Source organism: Anolis carolinensis, chromosome 6 (genome assembly GCF_035594765.1).
Source record: "Anolis carolinensis isolate JA03-04 chromosome 6, rAnoCar3.1.pri, whole genome shotgun sequence".
Lineage (NCBI taxonomy): Eukaryota > Metazoa > Chordata > Lepidosauria > Squamata > Dactyloidae > Anolis > Anolis carolinensis.
Window position 1 is genome coordinate 14,665,516 of NC_085846.1, and position 22,223 is coordinate 14,687,738.

The 22,223-nt window shown below is 43.7% G+C and overlaps 1 protein-coding gene across 1 annotated transcript; it reads right to left on the reverse strand.

The window, feature by feature from the left end:
• Window positions 1–1,270: 1,270 nt before the first annotated feature.
• LOC103279918 (C-Jun-amino-terminal kinase-interacting protein 4) lies at window positions 1,271–22,213 on the reverse strand. Its single transcript, XM_008117212.3, has 27 exons — window positions 21,595–22,213; window positions 18,889–19,009; window positions 18,117–18,187; window positions 17,923–18,008; window positions 17,311–17,398; window positions 15,953–16,061; window positions 14,545–14,632; window positions 13,891–13,997; window positions 13,625–13,676; window positions 13,226–13,378; window positions 12,872–12,920; window positions 12,540–12,670; window positions 11,948–12,001; window positions 11,304–11,474; window positions 10,513–10,630; window positions 10,188–10,271; window positions 9,068–9,121; window positions 8,423–8,585; window positions 6,484–6,634; window positions 5,957–6,037; window positions 5,755–5,822; window positions 5,527–5,675; window positions 4,478–4,649; window positions 4,006–4,116; window positions 3,797–3,916; window positions 3,109–3,225; window positions 1,271–2,404 (listed from the first exon to the last, which is right to left on the reverse strand). The coding sequence occupies exons 1-27, from the start codon at window positions 21,892–21,894 to the stop codon at window positions 2,304–2,306; spliced, it is 3,069 nt and encodes a 1,022-aa protein (XP_008115419.2). The 5' UTR covers window positions 21,895–22,213; the 3' UTR covers window positions 1,271–2,303.
• Between the last annotated feature and the right edge of the window lie 10 nt (window positions 22,214–22,223).

Sequence of the window (22,223 nt, forward strand, 5' to 3'; positions counted from 1 at the left end):
GTTACCAAACTGTTTGTACATTTATCATCACTGTTAGGAAGGGAGTAGTTTGTACTTGCACGCTTTTTGTGTTTGCTGCCAGATGTTAGTCCATCTTACACCAGCTCCGCCCTGGAGGGTGTGCAACCCTATCTAAGGAGTGCTATGTAGCCAACTATTGGGAATTTGATCACTGGCAGAGGATCTTCTTTGTAGTTTTTTGTTCAAGGATCCTGTTCCACCACTGAATATGCAAGATACCGGACCCATTAAAAAAAGAACTGTCAAGCTTCTCTATGTATACTACCTGCTGCACCATTTACCTCCAATAAAGCTTATGCTACAGCAGAAATGTGTGTTTGGTCCTAAACAAACTCTTGGAGGGGGCTTGGTACTTCACCCAGGTCTAACACAGAACAGCCCTCAAATACCACATTTATAAAGCTGGAAGTTCATAAATTTCAGGTTACTTGTATCATTCTGGGGATACCTTCCTACAAGCAGAATCCAAAGCCTCCCTCCATGGATAAGTGGCATGTGGATATAACTGATATAGAAATCCACGAGTTTTGGTAACTACAAGCATATCTGATGTATTCCACAACTAATTTGTTTCTTTTAAATAGTGAATGTTCATCTTGTCCTCCAAAGCTGAGAATGCATAATTCCGAATGGTTGTTCCACTTTAACATTCTCATTCACGCCCCAGCCCCGTGTAAATGGAGTATTAATTGGCCACATGGACCATCAGTTGTCTTACCAGAGAATCTCTATATGAATGGGTGTCTGAATGTGTTCATGTATTTTTGTCCAAGTCCTGACCCCACTCACCACCATTTTACTCATTGCCAACTGTTGTTAATTGCCATCAAGTTGGCTCTGATTTACAGGGACTTGATGAATGAGACTCCACAACTTTCTGTTATTGACAGCGTTGTTAAGATCTTGCAAACCCAGGTTTCTAGCTGCCTTGACAGACTGCATTTACCTATAATGCGGTCTTCTTATTTCCACTCTATTGAGCATAGTCATGTTATCTCAATGTTATCTCATGGTATGCCCAAAATAAGAAAGTCTCAATTCATGTTTCTTAGGGTTCTGCATTCTCTTCATCCCAACACCCGAAGAAGCCATCCTCTCTTTTGCATTACAGGTCTCAGAATTGGCTCTTGCCTATTAGAAGAACACTAAAAAAATCAAAGGAGATGTTGGCTATCTGTTTTATGAATCATTCTGCAGAAAGCAGTTACAGTCCTGTTCACTGCAAAGAAGAGTACAGGCTAAATTAATAAATAAATAAGTGTAAAGCTTTATTGAGAAACTGTCTGACAGAAAGTGATCCTGAGATGTTGCCAGAGGCCCCTATTAGCCTGCTGAAACAAGACAAACAACAAACACAAACCCTGAGAAACTTAACAGCGCAGCATGTGCCTTGACCCTGACATCATTGTAGTACTCCGGGCAGGATCAGATTTACTCAACATCTCCAGGAACTATCCAATCCCTGTCCAGCTTCTAGAGTAGTGGTGAAACAAAAGGGCTTCCTCTTGAGATCACTCTTAAGAAGCATCATAGTTTATGTGGACCAGCATTGTCAAGTCTGTGCCTGTTATTTCCAGATCTTCCAGTTCCTGTCCCCATGTTCCAACCCACACAACCAGAAATGCATCAGAAAAACATACTCAAAACTGAGAGCCAAAAGGACAAAGGAAGGCCATCGTTCCAATCAACCTAAGAGTTTCATCTTTCAGAATTGACTGGAAGTCCCAGTTCTTAGTCTCTTGTGCTACAAATCATCAAAAACCCTCTCTCCTGTCACTTCTTCACTTCCAAATGGTGCAATAGCCCTTTAACAAGCCCTAAGCATTCTAACCTGTGGCTCCACCCACCTGGCCAGTAAAGTAAGCTGCTACTGGTTTGCAACACAGTGAGGACCAATCAAATGCAGCAGGATTGGAAGGGGGAAAGACAGTCCATATGAGAGAAGGGACATTTATTATACAGGCACATCCTGTTTAAAAGCAATGGAAAGGGAAGGGTTTTTAAAAAATAGGGATGTCAGGTGCACCAGCTGTAGATTTTCTGTGCAAAACAGATCCTGGATCCAGATGGCTTTCCCCCACATCACTGGCTTGTGCACGTTTTACTTCAAACCCTGCAGACCCCAGAGACTTAACCAAGTTGAAGGGAAGGAGGGCAAGAGGCAGTGAGGGAAAGGTGAGAAGACACCAATATCTGGCAAACGTGCCATTCCTTCCGAGGGGGAAGTCAAGCCATACCACCCGAAAGCAGTACTCGTGCCCATCACCACTGATGCCGCTACCTCAGGCCTGCACCTGCCAGACAATCAGGTGGCTTCGTTCAGCTCGGCGGAGGCGCGGATTCGGGAAGAGCAGGTCACCATAGCGCTCGTCTGTGTCGTCTCCTAGGGGGGCAGAGGAATACTGAGTCCCAATGAGGTCAAAAATACCACTATCCCTGGCAGTAGGACAAGACCAGCCAAAAGGCAACTCCCAAGGCTATTCTTGTGGCCCTTGACTCTCCAAATGAGCCTTTTTCTGCTCCACCCACAATATTAATTGCCTTTCTTGGAAGTTTCTAGGAATGGCAAGTCTCCTTTGAAAAACACATCTGTTTTTCAAAACCAGAAGTGAATTTTTGGCCATTTAGGGCTTTCCATTCCATTCCATTTAATTTCTGGTATTTTTAGCATCCCATGTACTCACCCAGATGGTCCAAGTGACAGAAATTTGGTCCTTGGACTCATACTGTTGCCCACTCCTCTGCTAATGGGATATCAAAAACTCTCCTTCCATATATAAAGCGGCAAAGCTGAACCTGGGCCCAAACCAGGACAGCCCATTTGTTACATGCATCTTTTCAACCCCATTTTAAATCCCCTGATGTTCCCAATGACCTCCAATTTTAAAAAGTGACCTGATTTTTGGCCCCTAAACACCTCTAATTCCACATTAATGTTGTACTTTAGGACTTCTTGCCATCCACAACCTTCAAAATCAGCTATGCTTCAGTTGAGACTTGGAACCCAAATGACATAAAAGTAGAGTCCTACAGAGGCATCAACGTCCTTCACAGATGGCTTTCCCTGCTACAAAGCAATGGTCTTACCTATCCTGAGATTGATATACCCCTCTCCTCCGCTGAGCACCAAGCTGCAGTGCCTGTTCGGTTTCTCTTGGCTGTGCAGTTCTTTGGGGCTTTCAGAGGCAGATGGATTCACACATCCTACAGATAGCAAAACATAAGTCACAGCTTAACTTTTATATATAATGAATCACTCTTCAAACAGAATGGTATGTGTTACAAGATTCCCCGATCACAGGATGTCAGCTTTCAATCAGTGATTAAAATAACAAGTTTTCCAGTCCTCTCTTGAACACACATCTGCATTCTGTTGACATCCCCTTTTGGCTACTGTAATACCTTGTTCAAAGACCTTCCCTTAAAGATGATCTGGAAGCTGCAACTCATTCACAATGCTAAGATTTTAACGTGTTTTGAGACCCAGATAGTGGTTTGGTTCTGAGTTCAATTCAAGGGGTTGAATTTTATCTTCAGAATCAGGTCCCGTCTCTCATGTGAACTTGTCAGAAGTTATTTCGACTTCAACTCACATATCCTTCACCATAACTGGATTGGTGGCAACTATAATTCTATCATATCAATTTTCCAATTAAGAGTATCAATTTAGGCTGTTTTAAGATCCCTGGCTCTACATTCTTCTTCCTATATGTCAGAAATTCTATTCTTCTTCCTAAGGCTCAAGGAGGAGAATTCAGTCCTTCATGTAGGTTACCTGGGACTGAGACAAAGAAGCGGACAGCATCACGATGCCCGTGGTAGCTGATCTGTGCTTGCTCCATGGCACAGTAGGGGATGCTGGTAGGGGAAGAAGGCTCTGAGCTTCCCACAAATTCTGCAAAGACAAAGAAACAAGATTCCATATTTAGCCAGCAGAAAACATCACTGCATACTTCTCCACCCACCATTATACATATGGCTTACCTGAGACAAAGGGCAAAGAGATGATGGTACCACCAGATGTGCCAACCCATAGCCGCCTTCCAAAAGCGCCAAGTGCTGAGATGTTCAAGGCTAAACTAAGACTGTTAGGCCCTGTGGGACCAGGAAAAAGAAAAAACACCAATAATTAACTTTGGGTAGAGGATTCCAGAATGGCCATCCAAAACAAACTCAAACTCTTTTTACTAAGCACTAAACCAGAAAAGACTGTCAAATACTAAGAGTCAGGTTATTTATGGCCAGCAAGCCCAGGGCTTGGTTACTGCTTCATAAATTTGGGAATTTGTTTTTATTAACTGGTATTCTTCTTGATATCCTTCTCTATTTTCAGCTACTCATAATTGTTTGTGGCCAACATCTTATTTTGCCAATTTCTTCTCACAGTTAAAGTGGCACATATTCTGCTCCTGTCATGCTCTTTCTCTTTGGTCCCTACTAGGTCCTGGCCACTCACCAAGCATACGGCTCATGAAGGGGCCCAGCTCCACTTCCTGCAAGGGCTGCCCAGTTTCCGCATGCAGGAGGCGCAGAGTGGAATCCAGTCGGACGGATACCCAGACGCCACCACCGGCTGCCACCATGTGCCGCACTTGGGTTTCTGGGTGTGAAGTCACCTCAAAATACCGCTGGGAGAAGATAAAAACAGAGATTACAAAAGATTCAATCTGTTCCCTTCTCATACACAAACAAATGCACAACTCCATGCAGCAGATAATGATCCTCCTAAAGTTCTTGGATGGCAGTTCCTATCAACCCCGTAGCCAGCATAATCAATGGTGGGGGATGACAGGAACTGTAGTTCACACACTCATCCTCCAAACTGTTCTTACCGATCTCCTGAGTTGTCTCAACTAGAACCCACCATTGTTGAATTCTTGTTTCTTTGTTTAAAAATCAAAACAGATCCTGTATAGCTCTTTCTTCGAAGTGATCTCAACAGATCCACCCAGGAACTCCTCTTATAATTCTGCTCATCCAGCAGTAGCACTCCAAATTATATAGCAACATTGGAAGCTGTCTTATATCCACTGTTTAGTGTTGATCACAATGATTGGCAACAGCCAAGGATTCAGACAGGCAGTCCTTCCCAGTTCCACCTGAAGATAATTAGGGATGAACCATGAACATTTGGCATTTTTGTGTGCCCTCCACCATATATTTTTGAAAGTCATATTACTGCACCTTGGATCAACATATTTTACTCTGAATAGCTAGTCTGAATTCATCAATTGACACTACTCCCATTCAAAAATCTTGTTCCAGCATTCAATATTCTGCCCAGATCCTAATAGGGGCAAGAAAACAGAAGATGTTGTTGGAATTACAACTCCCATGATTTTTCATCACTTGATATTCAAGCTAGGAGTGATGAGAACTGCAGTCCAAAAACTCCTAGAAGGTCACCAATTTTCCACTCTTGCCTTAATAGATCTGCAGCCATCACAAATTTGTCATTTGTATAGTTTCTGCTTGCCACACTGAACTCAGGCTTTGGACACCCACCTGGAAGCGAGCTGTACGAGGCTCTAACACATAGACCCGGTTTCCGTATCCGCACCACAGCCGGTCCAGCACAGGAATGGCACAACGGATGGAGCGCCGTGGCCTTCCCAGGTCAACCAGGCGTGGGGTACGAAGGTCCCAATTCCGGACTAAGAAAAGACAGGGAATTTCATAAGACAGAGAGGAGCCAAAGTACAGAAGAGAAAGAAGGAAAGAAGTAGAACTTACCTGGGTTCCGATGAAAAATAGCCAGAGATCCATCCCCTAATGCAGCTACTACTCGGCCATGGGTGTGGCTGAAACACAGACAACAGGGTTAAGACAAGGGAAAGCTCAATCAGCACCAGATTGGGATAGAGTGCAACTTTCACAAGGAGTACACATCAGGCTCCTGGCCTTTCAAGGGAAAGTGGAAGGGTTGCATACGCACACAATACAGTGGACCGCATCCTTCAGCTGAACCCGTCCCCTGCAGCGTCGGCAGTCAGTCTTCACCGAGTGAATATAGATGCTGGGAGGGAAGAAAAGACAGTGGGGAGCTTCCAACAATGTAAATATCTGAGCTTTCCTGTCCAAACCCATCATAGCCCTAGCTCCTGTCCTATTTTACTGCTTTCATTGATGATCATCATTTAAGGCCTAGCTGCCAAATTCCCCAATGAATCTGAGCAGACTTAGTATGGATTTAGTTGGAGAAGGTGATAGTATGAGTTGCCATACTGGGTGACACCAATCCTATTGATAATAGTAGGCCACAAAAGCAACAGAAAAGGTAACCTGCCACATATTCCCATATGGTACAACTTGATGTTCACAAAAGTAAGAAACGGCAGTCTGCCTGGAGAGGCTCAGTGAATCCAACAGATTGTGAGTGACCAACTCAGGAAAAGGGTCCTAAACTACAAAGGTTCCCCCTGTCCTTACTTTTCCCCCACCATACATTGAGGTCACATTTACCGGCCCTCCTGGGTTCCAAACCAGATGGTGGGTTCGGTGCCAATAGCCTCCATTTCCCGTGTTTCATCATCGCTGTCAGATCCAGGTGCCAGGGGATCATCAAGAATCTCAGGCTCTAGCTGCTGGCTCTCGCTCTCAGGGATGTTAAGGCCTGAAAAGGACAGCCACAGAGAAGAGGAAACAATTTTGTCAGGGAACACAGCAGCAAGTGGAGACACTGCATTGAAGTTCTAGTGTATTCACCAACCGAACCTGTGAATGTGGTGGGACTGAAAAAGGACTCTCCTGTGAATTGCAGGGTCCAGAAAAGCTTACAAGGGGCAATATGGTCCATCAGATAGTCTGGACCTAAGCTATATCAATCTTTATAGATCATAATCAGAACTTTGTGCCTGGAATCAGACTGACAGCCAATGGAGCTGTTGGAACAGGGGAGTTATGTGATCTCTGTAACCAGTCCCACTTAGTGCTCACCCTGCAGTGTTTTGTACAAACTGAAGTTTCCAAACACTTTCAAAGATATCTTTATGTAGAATGTGTGACCAGATCCGGCATCTCCAGGAATAGGCATAGTTGCTCTATACCTTTAAGTGTGCAAAAGCACCCTTGGGCATTGCAGAAAACTTGAGCTCCCAGGTTCAAGACTTGAGTTCACTTCTGGTATCTAAACAAATTTACTTGGGGCCCAATAATAAATTCTGCATAAATAAGTCCAGCACAAAATAAATGAATAATTTTCACAGAGTTGCTTATTATCATTATCATGACTGCTAAACTTTGTACTCTTCCTTCCAGGTGTCAGTTCTATAGCCATGCCTCATTTATCAGCCTTATTTGCATGCAGTTTATTACTGGAATGGAGTCCTTGTCCATGAATGAAACAGGTGCCCTTTGCACATAGGAACATTTCTACAGGTCCAAGGTCTGGCAGGGTTTCATTTGACATGGCTGAAAAAGACCTTTGCAAGGGACTTTGGGCAGCAGCTAACAATCCAAGCAGTCAGTGCTGAACAATTAGGCCAGTGATCTGGCTTGGTGCAAGACAGTGCCATCTCTCTTTCAGGAATACTTCTAAAATAATAATAGCACTTAGGAGAAGAACTACACTATACCAAATAAAGAGAACTCAGAACATTTGGTAAACATTTTCCCAGTAAACCAAGACACTGTGATATGAGGAAATAGTATTTGCTACATGTGATTTATCTGAACTTTAAAGCAGGGTTGGGGAAATTGTGGCTCCCCAAATGGTGTATAACTACCATTCCCATAATTCTGAATGGGAAACAATAACAGTTATAGTCCACTGCACCTACATCATGCATTTTCTCTCCCTCTTTCTCTCTTTAAGGAGTATCTGTGGATTTTGTTCAGTTCTTTTTTTAACTGGGCCAAACTGATTCAGCAATGCAGTCCTCGGCTTTGAAAAACACAAAATTCAAATACATTGTTAATTATATGATTAAATATGGTTTTGGAAAAAGAATTTCAAGAAGAAATATATAGAGAGAACCATATTTACAAGAAAATAGGTTCAAAATGTGTTTTTATATATACTTTCATAAAGATGCAAATAGAAGCTTGCAGTGGAATATGGACAGAATGGAGCAGAGTTTGGGCAAGTTATTTCTGAACCACAGGTTTTATCACTCTGCTTTCTCCCAGTTATCACATTTATTAGCCATGATGGGTAGAGTTGCAGATTCTAGGAGCTGCACTCCAAGCAAAGCAACTTGTCCAGGCTCTAGAATTCCTCCCTTTCTATAATTCAACTACAAGGAGAAAAACAGGCTAAAGAAGCTAGAGATCTTGCCATAGAAAGACTCTGAAGTTCACTCTGAAGTCCAAATTATCCTCCCAAGTGAAGCCCTAATGATCTTGCAAATGTCTTTGCTTAGTCTGTCCCTCCCAGATGCCCCTCATCCTTCCTTGTACTGACCAGGCACACAGGCGATGGAGAGAATGTGAACTCCAGGCAAGACAAAGTGCTCCAGGAGTTGGTTTGAGTTCTGGGCATTGAAAAGAGTAATTTCGCTTGCAGAGTGCGTTCCGGCAGCCACCCAGAGCTGTGAGCTGCCTGCGATGCACTGATGGGGGTTACCCTATAAGTGAGAGAAAATCAGGGGTCAAACTGAAAGCCAACCTAAATAACAGAGATTCGTCACTAACCTATGCAAAACCGAAAGCTAAATGAATCCCCATTGACTTTTTCAAATTTGATAATCCACAGATTTAAATTAAAATATTCTCTCCAAAAATCTCTAGGACCTAGTATGGTCCTAGTATATGGTCTAGTATGACTCTATGGTCAATATTCATGCTGGAGGACCTAAGAGATTTCGAGAGATAATACCTCTCAAGGAATGGTTAGGTCCTTCAGTGCTATTCTATGTTCCGCTTATGGCTGAAGTTGACAGTAGTCATGCTGGAAGACCCAGAAATTTTAGGAGAGGTGTTCACTAATGGAAAAGTATACCTATCTCTTTATTCACAGCTTTTCAGTTTCACAGGGACCCTGTGCCTCTAACCCCATAAAATGTGGAGGGCTGACTGCATTAAACCTAGGCTGAAAACCAATACTTACAGCCTCTGACAATTCTTGAGACTCTAGTCCAAGTGATGCTGCAGCACACCAGAGCTACAAGGGAAGAGACACAAGTAAGCCCTTGAGACCTGCAGGTTCTTCCTATAAGCTTTTTGACAAGAATTCCACCATCCCCATTTCAGCTGTAGTCAGAAGCTTTGACAAGGTAATTCTCAAAGTGGGGCAAATACACACACCGAAAGAGAATTACAAGTGTGCCAGTTCAATTTTAAAAAAGGTTTCTTCTTAGCTCATGGTCCTATTTATTTATTTATTTATTTATTTATCTATTTGCGGCACTTTTACCCCGCCTTTCTCAAGGCGGCTTACAATAAATAAGCAAAAATTCAATGCCTGCAAACAATACACTAAACAACAGTTCATATAAAAACCAACATACCCTGTTTCCCCTAAAATAAGACATCCCCAAAAAATAAGACCTAGTAGAGTTTTTGCTGAATTGCCAAATATAAGGCCTCCCCCGAAAGTAAGACCTAGCAAAGTTTGTATTTGGAAGCATGCCCAGCGCCTGCCAAACAGAACACCATAGCATGCAGAATTGGTAAATGTACATACCAGTTGTATATGGAAATAATGGTAGTAACAAGAAATTCTTGACATAAGTCAGTTTGTCTGGTTTGGTTATGTTGGTTTGTGATGACAACTACTGTACAGTATAGAATAAATGTTCATTTTTTTGTTCAACAATAAATGCGAATTCTTCTTCATGGAAAAATAAAACATCCCCTGAAAATAAGACCTAGTGCATCTTTGGGAGTAAAAAATAATATAAGACACTGTCTTATTTTCGGGGAAACACGGTAACATTACAGAATAAAAAACACATTATACAAAATTTAAAACATATCCAAGTTAAAATCCATTTGTCCAAAATCCTCATATCTACACAGAAGCTGTCCACAGTCTCTCATGTGTGCTTCCCTGAATTTTTTTCAATGGGTTTTAAATTAGAGTGGTTCCAGTTTGGGTGTGTGTGTATTCCATTGCTTTATTTACCCTCTGCCTTTTCTCCAAACCTGAAACTCAAGCAAGTTGGAAAAAGAAATTAGCACCCCCCTCTCCCCATTACCTGACATTTGGAGATATTGTGCTATACTACCTTGGTGCTGGGGTCTTTCTGGTCCAACATCCGAAGCTGCACAAGTGTAGGGATGTTAGTGCCCCATGGAGATGGGTCTTGGCTCTGCAATGAAAGGAGAACCAAATTTGACCATGTGGAAATCAAAATCATTCCCTTGCTTGACTACATAGGATCACACATACGTAGTCTTATTTTTCAACACAGCCATTTTTATTCCATGATCAAATGATAAGAAATACATACAAACATGGAATACATGCATGAAGAACATCACACTTACTTCCTCCATGACCCTTCTCTGGATCCAATCTCATAAAGCAAGGATGTGGGCAAGGGTGCTCACCTGGAGCTCAGGTGGCTGGCTCCACCCATGGATCTGTGCCCGGCCGTGCTCTTGCCAGATGTGTGAGCGGATCTCCCGATACAGTTCCCGCCGCTTCTGCTGTGGAGAGGTATCAGCTCTGTAGAAACAAGAAAACTGATAGCTGGCAGCTCCATGCGGCCTCGCATGCTAATCCTGCACACAGCTACACAACATCAACTCTAGAGATTTTGGTGCAATTTATTCAGAAGTGATGGCATCAAATTGTTGCCCAAGAGGATCACAATCGGCAGAAAGACATCTACCCGAGATCCTAGAACAGCCTTTTCCAATGTATACTTTCAGGTTCATTGAACTACACCATGAGCCAGGATGTGTGTGGATGGTGGGAACTGCAGTCTAACCCACTGCAAAGGGCTCCAGATTCAGGGGGACTGATTCCAGCTGGAGCAGACAATGCCAAGCAAAATGAACTGCAAGGTACTTCTGAGACCACAGTAGTACATTTTTATGAAGTATTGATTTATAAGAACCATGGAATCAGTTGATATGCTCTCCTGTTCCTACATCTTCCTTCTGCAAGGTGCTGCTGGTAGCATCATTGGCTCCTAAATTGGTGGGAGCCATAGGGGCAATCTAGTCCAACCCCCTGCCATGCAAGAATACATAACTAAAGCATTCCTAAAATATTCCTACCCAACTCCTATTTGAAGATTTCCAAAGAAAGAGAGTCCACTAGCCTTCTCGGCAGTCCATTCCGCTCTTTAACAGTAAATAAATTCTTCCTAATGTTTAAGCGGTATATAACTTACTCGCTGGTGGGTGAGGTAGCTCGTGGGATGTATCGTAAGGCTGGAGACAACTGTCCACCATTCCGTCCCAGTTCATTGCGGGCACCGGGACTAGACCGAGGCCTCCCTGGAGGCAGCGGAGAAGCGGGTGATCTCTCTAGAGAATCCGAGGGGCTGAACAAACGGTCAAAGCTGCAAGGGAAAAACAAGTGGGGAGCACTTAGGACTCCTGTCTTGGAAAGTATATACAAGTTCAGCAGTAATAAAACCCAAAGATCTCTGTGCTGAAAGCAGTGGGGCTCTGTATGAACAGAATAAACCATGTGTAACATGTTGTAGAGATTTGCCCTTCTTTTTAGTCCAGGGTTAGCAGCTAAAAGTGGCAACAGTGTTTCTTCATCTCCCACCACACAAACAGAAATCTTCTGCAGCTTCACAACTGCAGAAATCTTCTGCAACTTGTGTGAGATTGCCTTTTCACACAACTTTGTCATTTCAAAGTATAAAGTCTTGCTTCATTGTAACTGTTTTTAAAGGAAAAAAAAAGATAAATTCTCTGCTGTGTTCTGCCTTTGATACTAAATTCCTCAAGGGTATACTGTGAGTGCAAAATACTGGAGTGCGGATAGGTATGGCTAGAGGGACAGAACAAATATGGTACCTACATTTTCCAGAAAGACGACTTTTTCATCTGGACAGCTTGTTCCTCTCGCGAAGCCCTGGAAAGAAGAAGAAAATATTGTCTAAAGGCTTCCCTGATACTTCAACAATAACTCTTCTTCTTCTGGCCTTATCAGCCAATGTATAATTGTCAAGGTCGTAAACTGGAAGCAGACAGCGCATATGTAGCCATTTATCTTTTAACACAGAGAAATACTTAGCAGGAGTGGGAATCATGAACTAAACTAGGGTGGACAGAGTGTGCTCTTCAGGCAGCATGAGGTCCCCAGCCCACAAAAATGCCCCAAATGCTCTCTAGGATATGTGGAGTCATTTTTTCCACATCCCACATCTCTTGGGCCTTTTTAAGCCCAAGAGAGATCTTTTTAAAAGTAGGAACTAAAGTTACTTCTCAGTTTTCCCATTAAAAACAAGGCTTCTCCTGGTCCTAAAATGGCCTAGGAGAGCCTAAAAGCACAGTGAAAATGCTTGCCATGGGTTGTTGGGTTTGTTTTTGTTTTGTTTTGTTTTTTGCAAGGATAGTGGTAATTCAAAAGACCTGAGCCCAGGACCTGACAGAACCTCAGTGCCACAGACCTGAGTAGCTCAGTTCGTCTAACGGCTTCTTGTAGCTCCATCAGTCTCTCTTTGTAGAGGTTACGCTCCATCACCACCCGTGCCATCTCGGCTCGTGTGAACCTCTGAGGCCGCGATGAGCTTCCTTCAGCCTAAGGACGAAGACGGGGATGCTGCCTCATCAGCACATACACAAACATACTCTCACTTCCCTCAGAGTCAGGTCCAGAGTCCTGAGTCCCACTTCTGTCCTGTCAGAAGTTTGGAGACTCTTCCTGGTTCCCATTGGCTCTCCGCAGACCCCAACAACCCCAGCAGACATGACACATCCCAGCCATGAATGGCCTAGTTACCTCGCCCTCCTCGCTTGAACGTCTCGTATCCTCAAATTCCTGTCGGATACTGGAATTAGAAAAATGAATGGCTTAAATACATGCTCACAAATTTAGTGATTATATTAATGGCAGGGTGATATCCTGGGATGGGAATGGAGTCTCTTTTCCTTTTAAGTGAGAGATCCCCAGTCTCATGACCAGCTCAACATGAATGGATTACATAAATAATGCTTAGGGGCAGATGCTACCAAACAAGTGACTTGTTGCTCTGTATTGCTATTTTGAGATATTGCTCTTCTCTTCTTTACTGGAACCAGTAGACCAATCAGGCTGACTGTATAAGTAACATTAAGTACTGTGACCAGATCTTACCGGATGAGTTCTAACTCAGCCTCCTTCAGTTGGGCTTGGCAGCGGCTCAGTGCCCCCAATGTCCCCTCACGCTCCATCCGCAGCGACTCGCGCTCTTCAGTAAGCTCTTCCACACGGGCAATAAGGTGGCGACGAGCAGTATCCAATGCGATCCTGGAGAAAGGATGAAATGGACACCAAAACTTTAAACCTGAGATCAATGGCATGCCCCAAAAGGACATCCAACTGAGACTAAAGCATGGCAAAGCCGCTACAATAGGCTGGGAATGGCTATATCCATGTTTCTTTTAATTTTCTACTAAGTCAAGCACCCTTAAACACAGAAAACAAAGTCATTTCATTCCATGGAGTGGGGAGCTCCCATCACTTTAGGCTAAGGAAGGAAGGGTTCATTCTTACCGTGTTTCTTGCAGTTTAGCATTTTCTGCCATGACAGTTTCTAAGGCATCCCCTATAAAGGCAGGCAAATAGAGATAGCACTTAACTGTTAGGGCACAGGGACAGATCCTAGCTCTACACATGCTGGGGAAATTCGGAACCAGGATTTATTGGACATGGCTGACATGTAAGAGTGAGACCAAGATTTTCAGGCTCTCTGGGAGGATAAAATCTTAATAGGAAATGAATGCAGAATGAGAGTGATCGAGAGGGTTTTCCCTACTCACCCTGCAAATCAGCACCGTCATCCATATCACTGAGAAGTTCAGGGCTGAGGCCCGAGACCTCGGCGAAAAGGGAGACCGTGTTGCGCTCGAGGGTGGAACTCAAGGGGCTGAGAGACAGACAGACAAACAAACAAATAGACAGACAAGAGTTTCCTCCCTCCCACCGCCCTCCTGGTGACTACGCACATCCATGTCTGACACCACAGTAGACAGAAACCAATGGGGAAATATGGGATTGTGCACATGTGTGTTATCCAAGAAAAACAAGAAACGCAGCAATATAATCCTCAAAAATTACCCTCATTCTTCATCTCAGGATTGCCACGCTTTCAAAATTTCAGTTGTAGAAGGGATTATATGGAAAAAGTGAATGCCTATCTAGATATCATATTTAATGGTATGTGGTTCTCCAAAACAGCAAGTATGATAGCAAGAAGGGTAAAATCTCTTGATATAAGAGCACTCATAGAGTGAGTGGGACAGAAGAAACACCAGGAGATGGGATGGTCATGCTGACGTTATGGAGAGAGGAAGGAAAGGTTGAAGGGTTTCCCTACCCTGCTAGAGAAGTGCCAATGAGCAAGAGAGCAACAAGTGTTTTAACACTATATGTTTTTTGCTCAGAGGCTTAATAAGTGAACTCATTCCTCTTACCTGCTTGTTTGCTGTGGGTCAGGTCCTAGTTCTGGAGTGGAGCTTACAAGATCATCCAAGTCAAAACACTGCTTTTGAGCAGGAGAGGCTAATGATGAGAGAAGGAATGGGGGCATGGAAAAACACAACACACTTATCAATTCTGATGGATTTTCAATGAGTATGGCATCTATACCAGGGACCCACAGACTAGGGCATTCAGGCTGGATGCGGCCCTCCAAAGTAATTTACCCTCTCCCTGCCCAAAACTTTAGACTTAGGGTTGCCCTAAGTTTGAAACGACCTGAAGGCATACAATAACAACAATCTCAATTAACTTGACTATCATAGGTCCACACTTCCCACTGAAATACTGGAAAGTGTATGTTGGTTAAAATTGTTCTTTATTTTAAATATTTTATTGTTATTTTATGGGGGTTTTTTTCCAATACAAATAAGACACGCGCAGTGTGCATAGGAATTTGCTCATTTTTTTCCAGCCCTTCAATTGTTTGAACTGTCTAGGGGACCATGAACCGGCCCTCAGCCTTGAATGTTCAAGGACCCCTGGTCCAGACCAAGGCAAGTAATAGTACCACTCTATTCTGCTTTGATTAGGCCACACCTGCAAAACTGTGTCCAATCCTGGACATCATTCAGGAAGTATATTGGTAAACTGCAATGTGTCCAGAAAAGGGCAACCAAAATAGTAAAAGATCTGGAAGGTAAAACCTATGAGAGGGGCTTAAAGATCTGGGTATGATTAGCTTGGAGAAAAGAAGGCTAAGTGGTGACATGATAGCCATGTTTACATATTTAAAAGGCTGTCATATTGACAACAGATTCATTTGTTTTCTGCTGTTCTAAAGATTAGGACACAAAGTAATGGATTCAAACTACAGGAAAGGAGATTCCACCTAAACATTAGGAAGAACTTTCTGAAGGTAAGAACTATTTGACACTTTAGGAGTGTGCAGTCTCCTTTGTTTAAGGTTTAAATTAGAGGCTAGCTGGCCATCTATCAGGAGTACTTTGACTGTGTATCCTTGCATAGCAGAGGGATGGATTATTTCAACTAGCCATATTCTGTCTTCCAATATATCTGGAGGCTGCCAGGTGGAAAATGGCTATCTTGAGGCTTTCTCCATTTTATCAGCTTAATTCTGAGATAAACTCCTTTTGCTGAGTAGTGCTGATGTTTATCAACAATGAGCCTAAACCTTTGCCAATATTTTACTGCAAATCAGCCAGAAATCTATTAGTCAATCCCAATTTACCTCCTGCTCTAGGATTGTCAAGCTGAATAGCAGACAGTGTAGCTTAAAGTATTAAAAGAATATCCTAGAAAGGAAGAGGAAGAGAGATAAGAGAAGAGAGGTAGATGGGGGGGGGGAGGGGGGAGCAAGCAGGAGAGGCTTCCTTTCCATACCATCTTTCTCAAGGTGCACTATTTCCTCCGCCAAGGGGAAAGAGTTCCTTTTTGGGTCGCTCTCAGGCACCTTTTCGGAACTAGGAAGCCCTTGAATCTCTCCAGGTTCCTGAGGGAAAGGAGGGGAATAGGGAGGAAAAGATTAAAAGATTATACCCCTGCTTTTCTTTAATAAGGGAATTCTGCTTTGCCTCCCTTGTTTGTTTTTTTTAGTGTTTATTCAAAATACCATATTCTGTGGATTGGAGCTTATTATTTATTTTCACATTTTGTGCTAATTGTATTTTTATTCCCATTATATTTCCTAGTTTGTTGGAGGCTTTTTCAACTTGTGTTTGCTGGTCATATTCCCCTCCCCCCCCCCCCCCCCTCCAATGTACTATGTTGCATGTTTGGCTTTACCCTCACCTTTCTTTGTGTGTCTATTGTGGGCCTTGGTATCCATTGGGATTTGGTTCCAGGTTCCCCCTTGGATATCAAAATCTGTGGATGCTCAAGTCCCATTAAATACAATGGTGAGGTAAACAGGTCTCCCTGTTGTACTATATATAAAACTTATACAAAATAACTTTTTGGAATTTCTTCCCTAATATTTTTGATTCATGGTTGGTTGAGTCTGTGGATGCAGAATCTGTGAATACAGAGGGCCCACTGTATATTGTAATCTTTTTCAAATTCTCCTATTTGCCACTGACACAGTTGTTTTGTATACTGCAATTATAGTAAAGGTAAAAGTTTCCCCTAGACATTAAGTCTAGTCATGTCTGGCTCTGGGGGTTGGTGCTCATCTCCATTTCTAAGCCAAAGAGTCAGCATTGTTCATAGATGCCTCCAAGGTTATGTGGCCAGCATGACTGCATGGAGTGCTGTTATCTTCCTGCCAGAGCGGTACCTCTTTATCTACTCACATTTGCATGTTTTCGAACTGCTAGGTTGGCAGAAGCTGGGGCTAACAGCGGGAGCTCACTCCACTCCCCAGATCTGAACCACCAACCAGTTGGTCAGCAAGTTCAGTAGCTCAGCAGTTTAACCCACTGTGCCACTGAGGACAGTAATATAACTGGAATTATATTACTTATTATATGTATCTGCTTTTTACTTTCTGAACGTATGACTGATTTGCCTGATTTATATTTCATGAGTGCCTTTTCTCTGACTAGGATCCTTTTTGTGGCAGTCCCCTTCAGCAGAAGCTTTGCTGACTGGAAGATTTTGGGAAGTAAAATACCTTTTCTCAAGAATCAGCTGCCTTAACATCTTTCCTGATATACAGCTTTTCCACCCACCACTGCTGACATTTGCCGAACATCAAGAAACTGTGTTAGGCTCAAGCCTTCCCCCATAAACCATCCACTTACTTCTGGGGAATTCAGTGTTTCAGGAGGCCCAGGGTCTGAGGTTCTTGACAGAAATGAAGGGGGCACTTGGAGTGGAGGGAGCTTCAACCTGACCAGAACAAAAACGTATTTGGATTACTCAAGGAGGCGATCTTGAGAATTGCGACAGACATGCCTGGGATGCATAGCAACACAGCAGCATTTCAGCACCTTGGACAAAAATATCCCTTCCTCTTGTGAGATGAGCAGAAGCAGAGAGCCTGGGGAAAGTTGCAATGGGTCTCTAGTCATCCTCCACAATTAAAGCAGTTAGAGACCACTTTAGGGCCATGATTCCACCCTGTGGAATGCTGGGATCTGTAGTTTCATGAAATGCTTACTATTCTCTAGTGCACTCCATTGAACTCAAGCTATCTGGAAAACATGCCATGAAATTGCAGATCCCAAAATTCAATAGGATGGAACTATCACAATTTGCACACCCCTCCAACCAGTGTGGCCACTGATGCTGGGCTAGGGGAATTCTGAGAATTGCAGCCTAAGAAAAAGTAACTTTTCCCAAACTGTGGCAGTCACCACGTAGCTTATTGACTGTACAGTTTCCCCTTCTGTGACCAGTTGTCTTTTCCAAACCTTTTCGCCTCTGCAGATGAAGATCCAGTTTGACTCACAGCAGCCGAAGCCCTCTGCAATTTCAGCTCTTTGTAACTTTGTATCATCTGCATAAAACAGAGATTGAAGTGAAAATGCTATCCATCTTGGGAGGGACAAAAAAGAGGGGAGAAGAAGATAGCAGGCTTGGAAAGGTTGTTCTTTGTCAAACTTACCTTGGAGTGGGTCTGGCTGAGACTGGAGAGTTCTTTCAGCAATGAAGATTTTTGCTCCTCCAGGCTGGCCACTAGGAAGAGAAGGGTGATGGTAATAGTTATGTCTGTGTTTTTGCTATATACTTAAATAACTTAATAAACTGTAAGCTATTCTGGCCTTTCTTTTTTTTGGCTGAAGGACAAGGCATAAATACATTCAATCAATAGTAATGAATATATATAGCATTACAAGGAGGTACACACACAAGAGAGGGAACACCTCAGATTGCTATCCATTTGCTCTGTATGAAGTTTCATATATGTTTGTGTGTGCATATTGTTTCATGTTTCCTGTTGACATTAATTTGATACTGCTTTCTCAGGCAAGGAATACTCATAGGTGGCTTTGCCAGTTCCTTCCACTGAAACATAGCAAATACACAGGCACAAATGTAGCTCAAAGAGCTCAAAATATGCACACAGAAGAGGTTTCTCCCACTTTATGGGCAATTCTAAAGTGTAGAATTAATGTAATTAGACACCACTTTAATTGCCATGGCTCAGTGCTAAGGAATCCTGGGAGTTGTAGTTTTACAAGGTAACTATTTGGCCTTCTCTCCCAAAGAGTGCTGTTGCCTCACCAAACTACAAACTGCCTGATTCCATAGCATTAAGGCATGGCAGTTAAAGTAAGGCCAAACCAACTTGAGAGTCTCCATTAGGTTGAGCTGGGGAGTCTGAACTGAGTTAAATGTCTACAAGGTTAAATGGGCTCAGTGTAAATGAGCCCCACCTTGATCGGCGTAGCTCCTCGCTTTGCCATCCAAAATGCGGGTCTGTCCTTCGAGCCGGTTCAAGGCTGTCCCATGCGCCTTACGCTCCTGCTCCATGGCATCTTCAAGCTCCATGAACCTCTGCAGGGAAAGAACCAAATGACAACTGCTATTTTCTAGCATTACTGGGGCTCGAGGTTAGTTTCCTCTGAAGCCATGCCTTGCTCCCTTATAGCTTTGCCTGTATCCCTTCCAGCAATGGTTGGCGGTCAGCCTTGACCCCACTCCAGGTCATGCAACACATTACCACTGGGCAATCCTTCATTCATCACATCCTGAACAATAACAAAACAAGGGAGAGTTTATGGTCCATTTGATGCTCTTTCCACTTCTCAGCAAAAGGAGAGCCAAAGGTGAAGGCAGTAGGTGGGAAATCTGCAGAAATTTTTATGTGGCTTTTTATGGGCAACTCCCAGGATCTCACTGCTGGCTGGAGAACTGCGGTCTATATAAAAATACTTTTCCAAGCTCTGGAAATGGAACAAAGTTTCTTTAAAATATCCAACAATGTTATCTCCTTGCTCCTGTCTTCTCTCTGCAGTGCAAAGAAATGCAAGGGCATCCACTGATACCGGACAGAGCACAAGGTTTGAGACAAAACAAGTGATGTTCTGCTCAAAGCAAATGCAATTTGGAGTCCTTGCCATGGGATACTGCAATGGCAGTTACTGTGAATGATCCAGCAATACAGTAATTCAAATACACAATTCCAATCTCGGATAAATCCTTTTATTAAAACATAAAAAGAGTCCTGGTGGAACAGATCAAAATATTTATTTCAGTATTTGGTTCACAGTGGCCAACTAAATGGCCCTGAGAGTTGGACCAAAACACCTGGAGAAACAGTTTAGAAATCATTGTGGATGTATCTACATTGTGGAATTAAATCCATTTGACCTCACTTGAACTGTCACGGCTTAATGCTATGGAATAGGCATGGCTAAACAGATACTTATTCTTCACTAAGACAGTTGATTTTGAGAGATAACAGTTCTTTGCAGGTGATGACTGTGTTCCTATATACTAGGCATGGGCAAACTTCGGCCCTCCAGGTGTTTTGGACTTCAACTCCCACAATTCCTAACAACCTACTGACTGTTAGGAATTGTGGGAGTTGAAGTCCAAAACACCTGGAGGGCCAAAGTTTGCCCATGCCTGGTATATACATTCGCATGGTGCTCTTACGTACAATTTTCAGCAGGCTTGCATTAAAAGTTTAGTCTATATGACTAAACATATACTGAGTTTGTAAAAGTTAGCTTTTGGATATAATTAGCAGAATGTTACATGAGCCTACCTGGGCAAGTCATTAGGGTTAGAGGATTCTGGGGGTTGTAGTACAACATAAACTTTGCTAGGATTTGTATATGCAAATAAAATCGAATGATACATGCAAGTATTTAATTGACTTTGTATACTTAAACCTTTAGTTGTTTGCACTGGGTGTGAATGAGACAGTTCTTCACTCTCACTGTTTTTGTTGTATACTTTCAAGTTGTTTTTTATTTAAAGTGACCTAAGGTGAACCTGGAGCCCCCAGTGCTGCAGAGGTTAAACCACTGGGCTGATGAACTTGCTGACCGAAAGGCCAGCAGTTCAAATCTGGGGAGTGGGGTGAGCTCCTGCTGTTAGCCTCAACTTCTGCCAACCTAGCAGTTCAAAAACATGCAAATGTGAGTACATCAATAGGTAGTGCTTTGATTGGAAGCTAATGGCACTCCATGCAGTCATGCTGGCCACATGACCTTGGAGATGTCTACAGACAACGCCGGCTCTTTGGCTTAGAAATGGAGATGAGCACCATCTCCCAGAGTCGGACTCAACTGTACTTAATGTCAGCTGCTTGTGCTGGATACAAATGAGGCAGTTCTTCACTGTCACTGTTGTTGTATACTTTCAAGTTGTTTTTGATTTAAAGTGACCTAAGGTGAAACTACCATGGGGCTTTTTGGCATACTTTTTCAGAAGAGGTTTTGGTTTGGCCAACCACTGAGGCTGAAAGCGCGTGTTTCTATCCGAACACTAGCCTCCAGTATCCTGATCCAGCGGTCAAACTAGTATGCCCCATTGATGCTTATTGATTGCTGCTCTGGATTTTTTCAAGTGTATCTTTCTGCCCGCAAAGATTAGAAGCTGCTTTGACACATCATAAATTTGAGATCTGTCTATATCAAGCATGGGCAAACTTCGGCCCTCCCTCTAGGTGTTTTGGACTTCACTTGAACCGGTAGGCTGTTAGGAATTGTGGGAGTTGAAGTCCATAACACCTAGAGGGAGGACCGAAGTTTGCCCATGCCTGGTGTAAATAATAATAATTTTTTTTTTCGTGTCAGGAGCAACCAGAGTTGCTTCTGGAGTGAGAGAATTGACAGTCTGCAAGGATGTTGCCCAGGGGACGCCTGGATGTTTTGATGTTTTACCATCCCTGTGGGAGGCTTCTCTCATGTCCCCGCATGGAATAATAATAATAATAATAGGCACCCCATTAGTGGTGTAGATAATAGTAATATGAACCCCATTAGTACACTTCTGACACCTGCTTCAACTAGCACGCTATGGAAACATTGGAGTTTTACAAGGTGCCTGGCCAAAGGACAGCTCCCAGGACTCCATGGCGGTTGTAGCGGTGTCAAACCGCGCTAGGCGGACAGCGCGGACGCACCCACCTCTTCCGCCCGCTTGCGCCCGGCCCGCTCGCGTTCGTACTGCTCGAGGAGCCGGAGCCGGTCGTCCCGCAGGCGCTCCAGGGCCTGGTCCCGCTCCCGGACTTGCCCGCAGGCGCCTTGCAGCGACTCCAGGACGGAGACCAGCTGGGGCAGGAGCCCCGAGACGGCGCCGGGTCCATGGGCCGCCACCAGCCGCTCCAGCTCCCCGTAGAGGCCTCCAGCCAGGGCCGAGACCAGCTCCTCGTAGGGGGCCGGGTTGGGGTCCCCGTCGCCCCCGAAAGTCTCCTCCGGGTCGCCCATGGCCTCGACTGCCGCCAAGCCTCCGCCGAACGCTCCGGCTCCACCTGTTGAACTGCCTCTGACGCAAGCAGCCAAGGAGCCGCTCTCTCTCTCTCTTCCGTTCTTCTTACTGCACTGGCCCTTTAAGGCAACACACCTCACTTCTTCCTCGGGACACTTGCATCCGCATATTTCTCTAACCACTATATTACACTCCCCCTATGTTATTATATATACAGACACTTCTTGGCCCTGCCCTGTCCCTTTAAGACCAAAGGTGGTCTTCCCCACCGCCAAGAGGACACAATCCCCGGATGTCCCCTTCTTCAATCCTCTGACTCTCTAACTTC

Coding starts and splice junctions, on each gene's coding strand:
- LOC103279918 (XM_008117212.3), bottom strand. CDS start 21,894: ATGGGCGACCCGGAGGAGACTTTCGGGGGCGACGGGGACCCCAACCCG. Junction 17,399..17,922: donor TCATCTGCAGAGGCGAAAAG/GTTTGGAAAAGA, acceptor TGTTCTGGTCAG/GTTGAAGCTCCCTCCACTCC. Junction 4,117..4,477: donor CTTCATGAGCCGTATGCTTG/GTGAGTGGCCAG, acceptor CTGGTCCCACAG/GGCCTAACAGTCTTAGTTTA.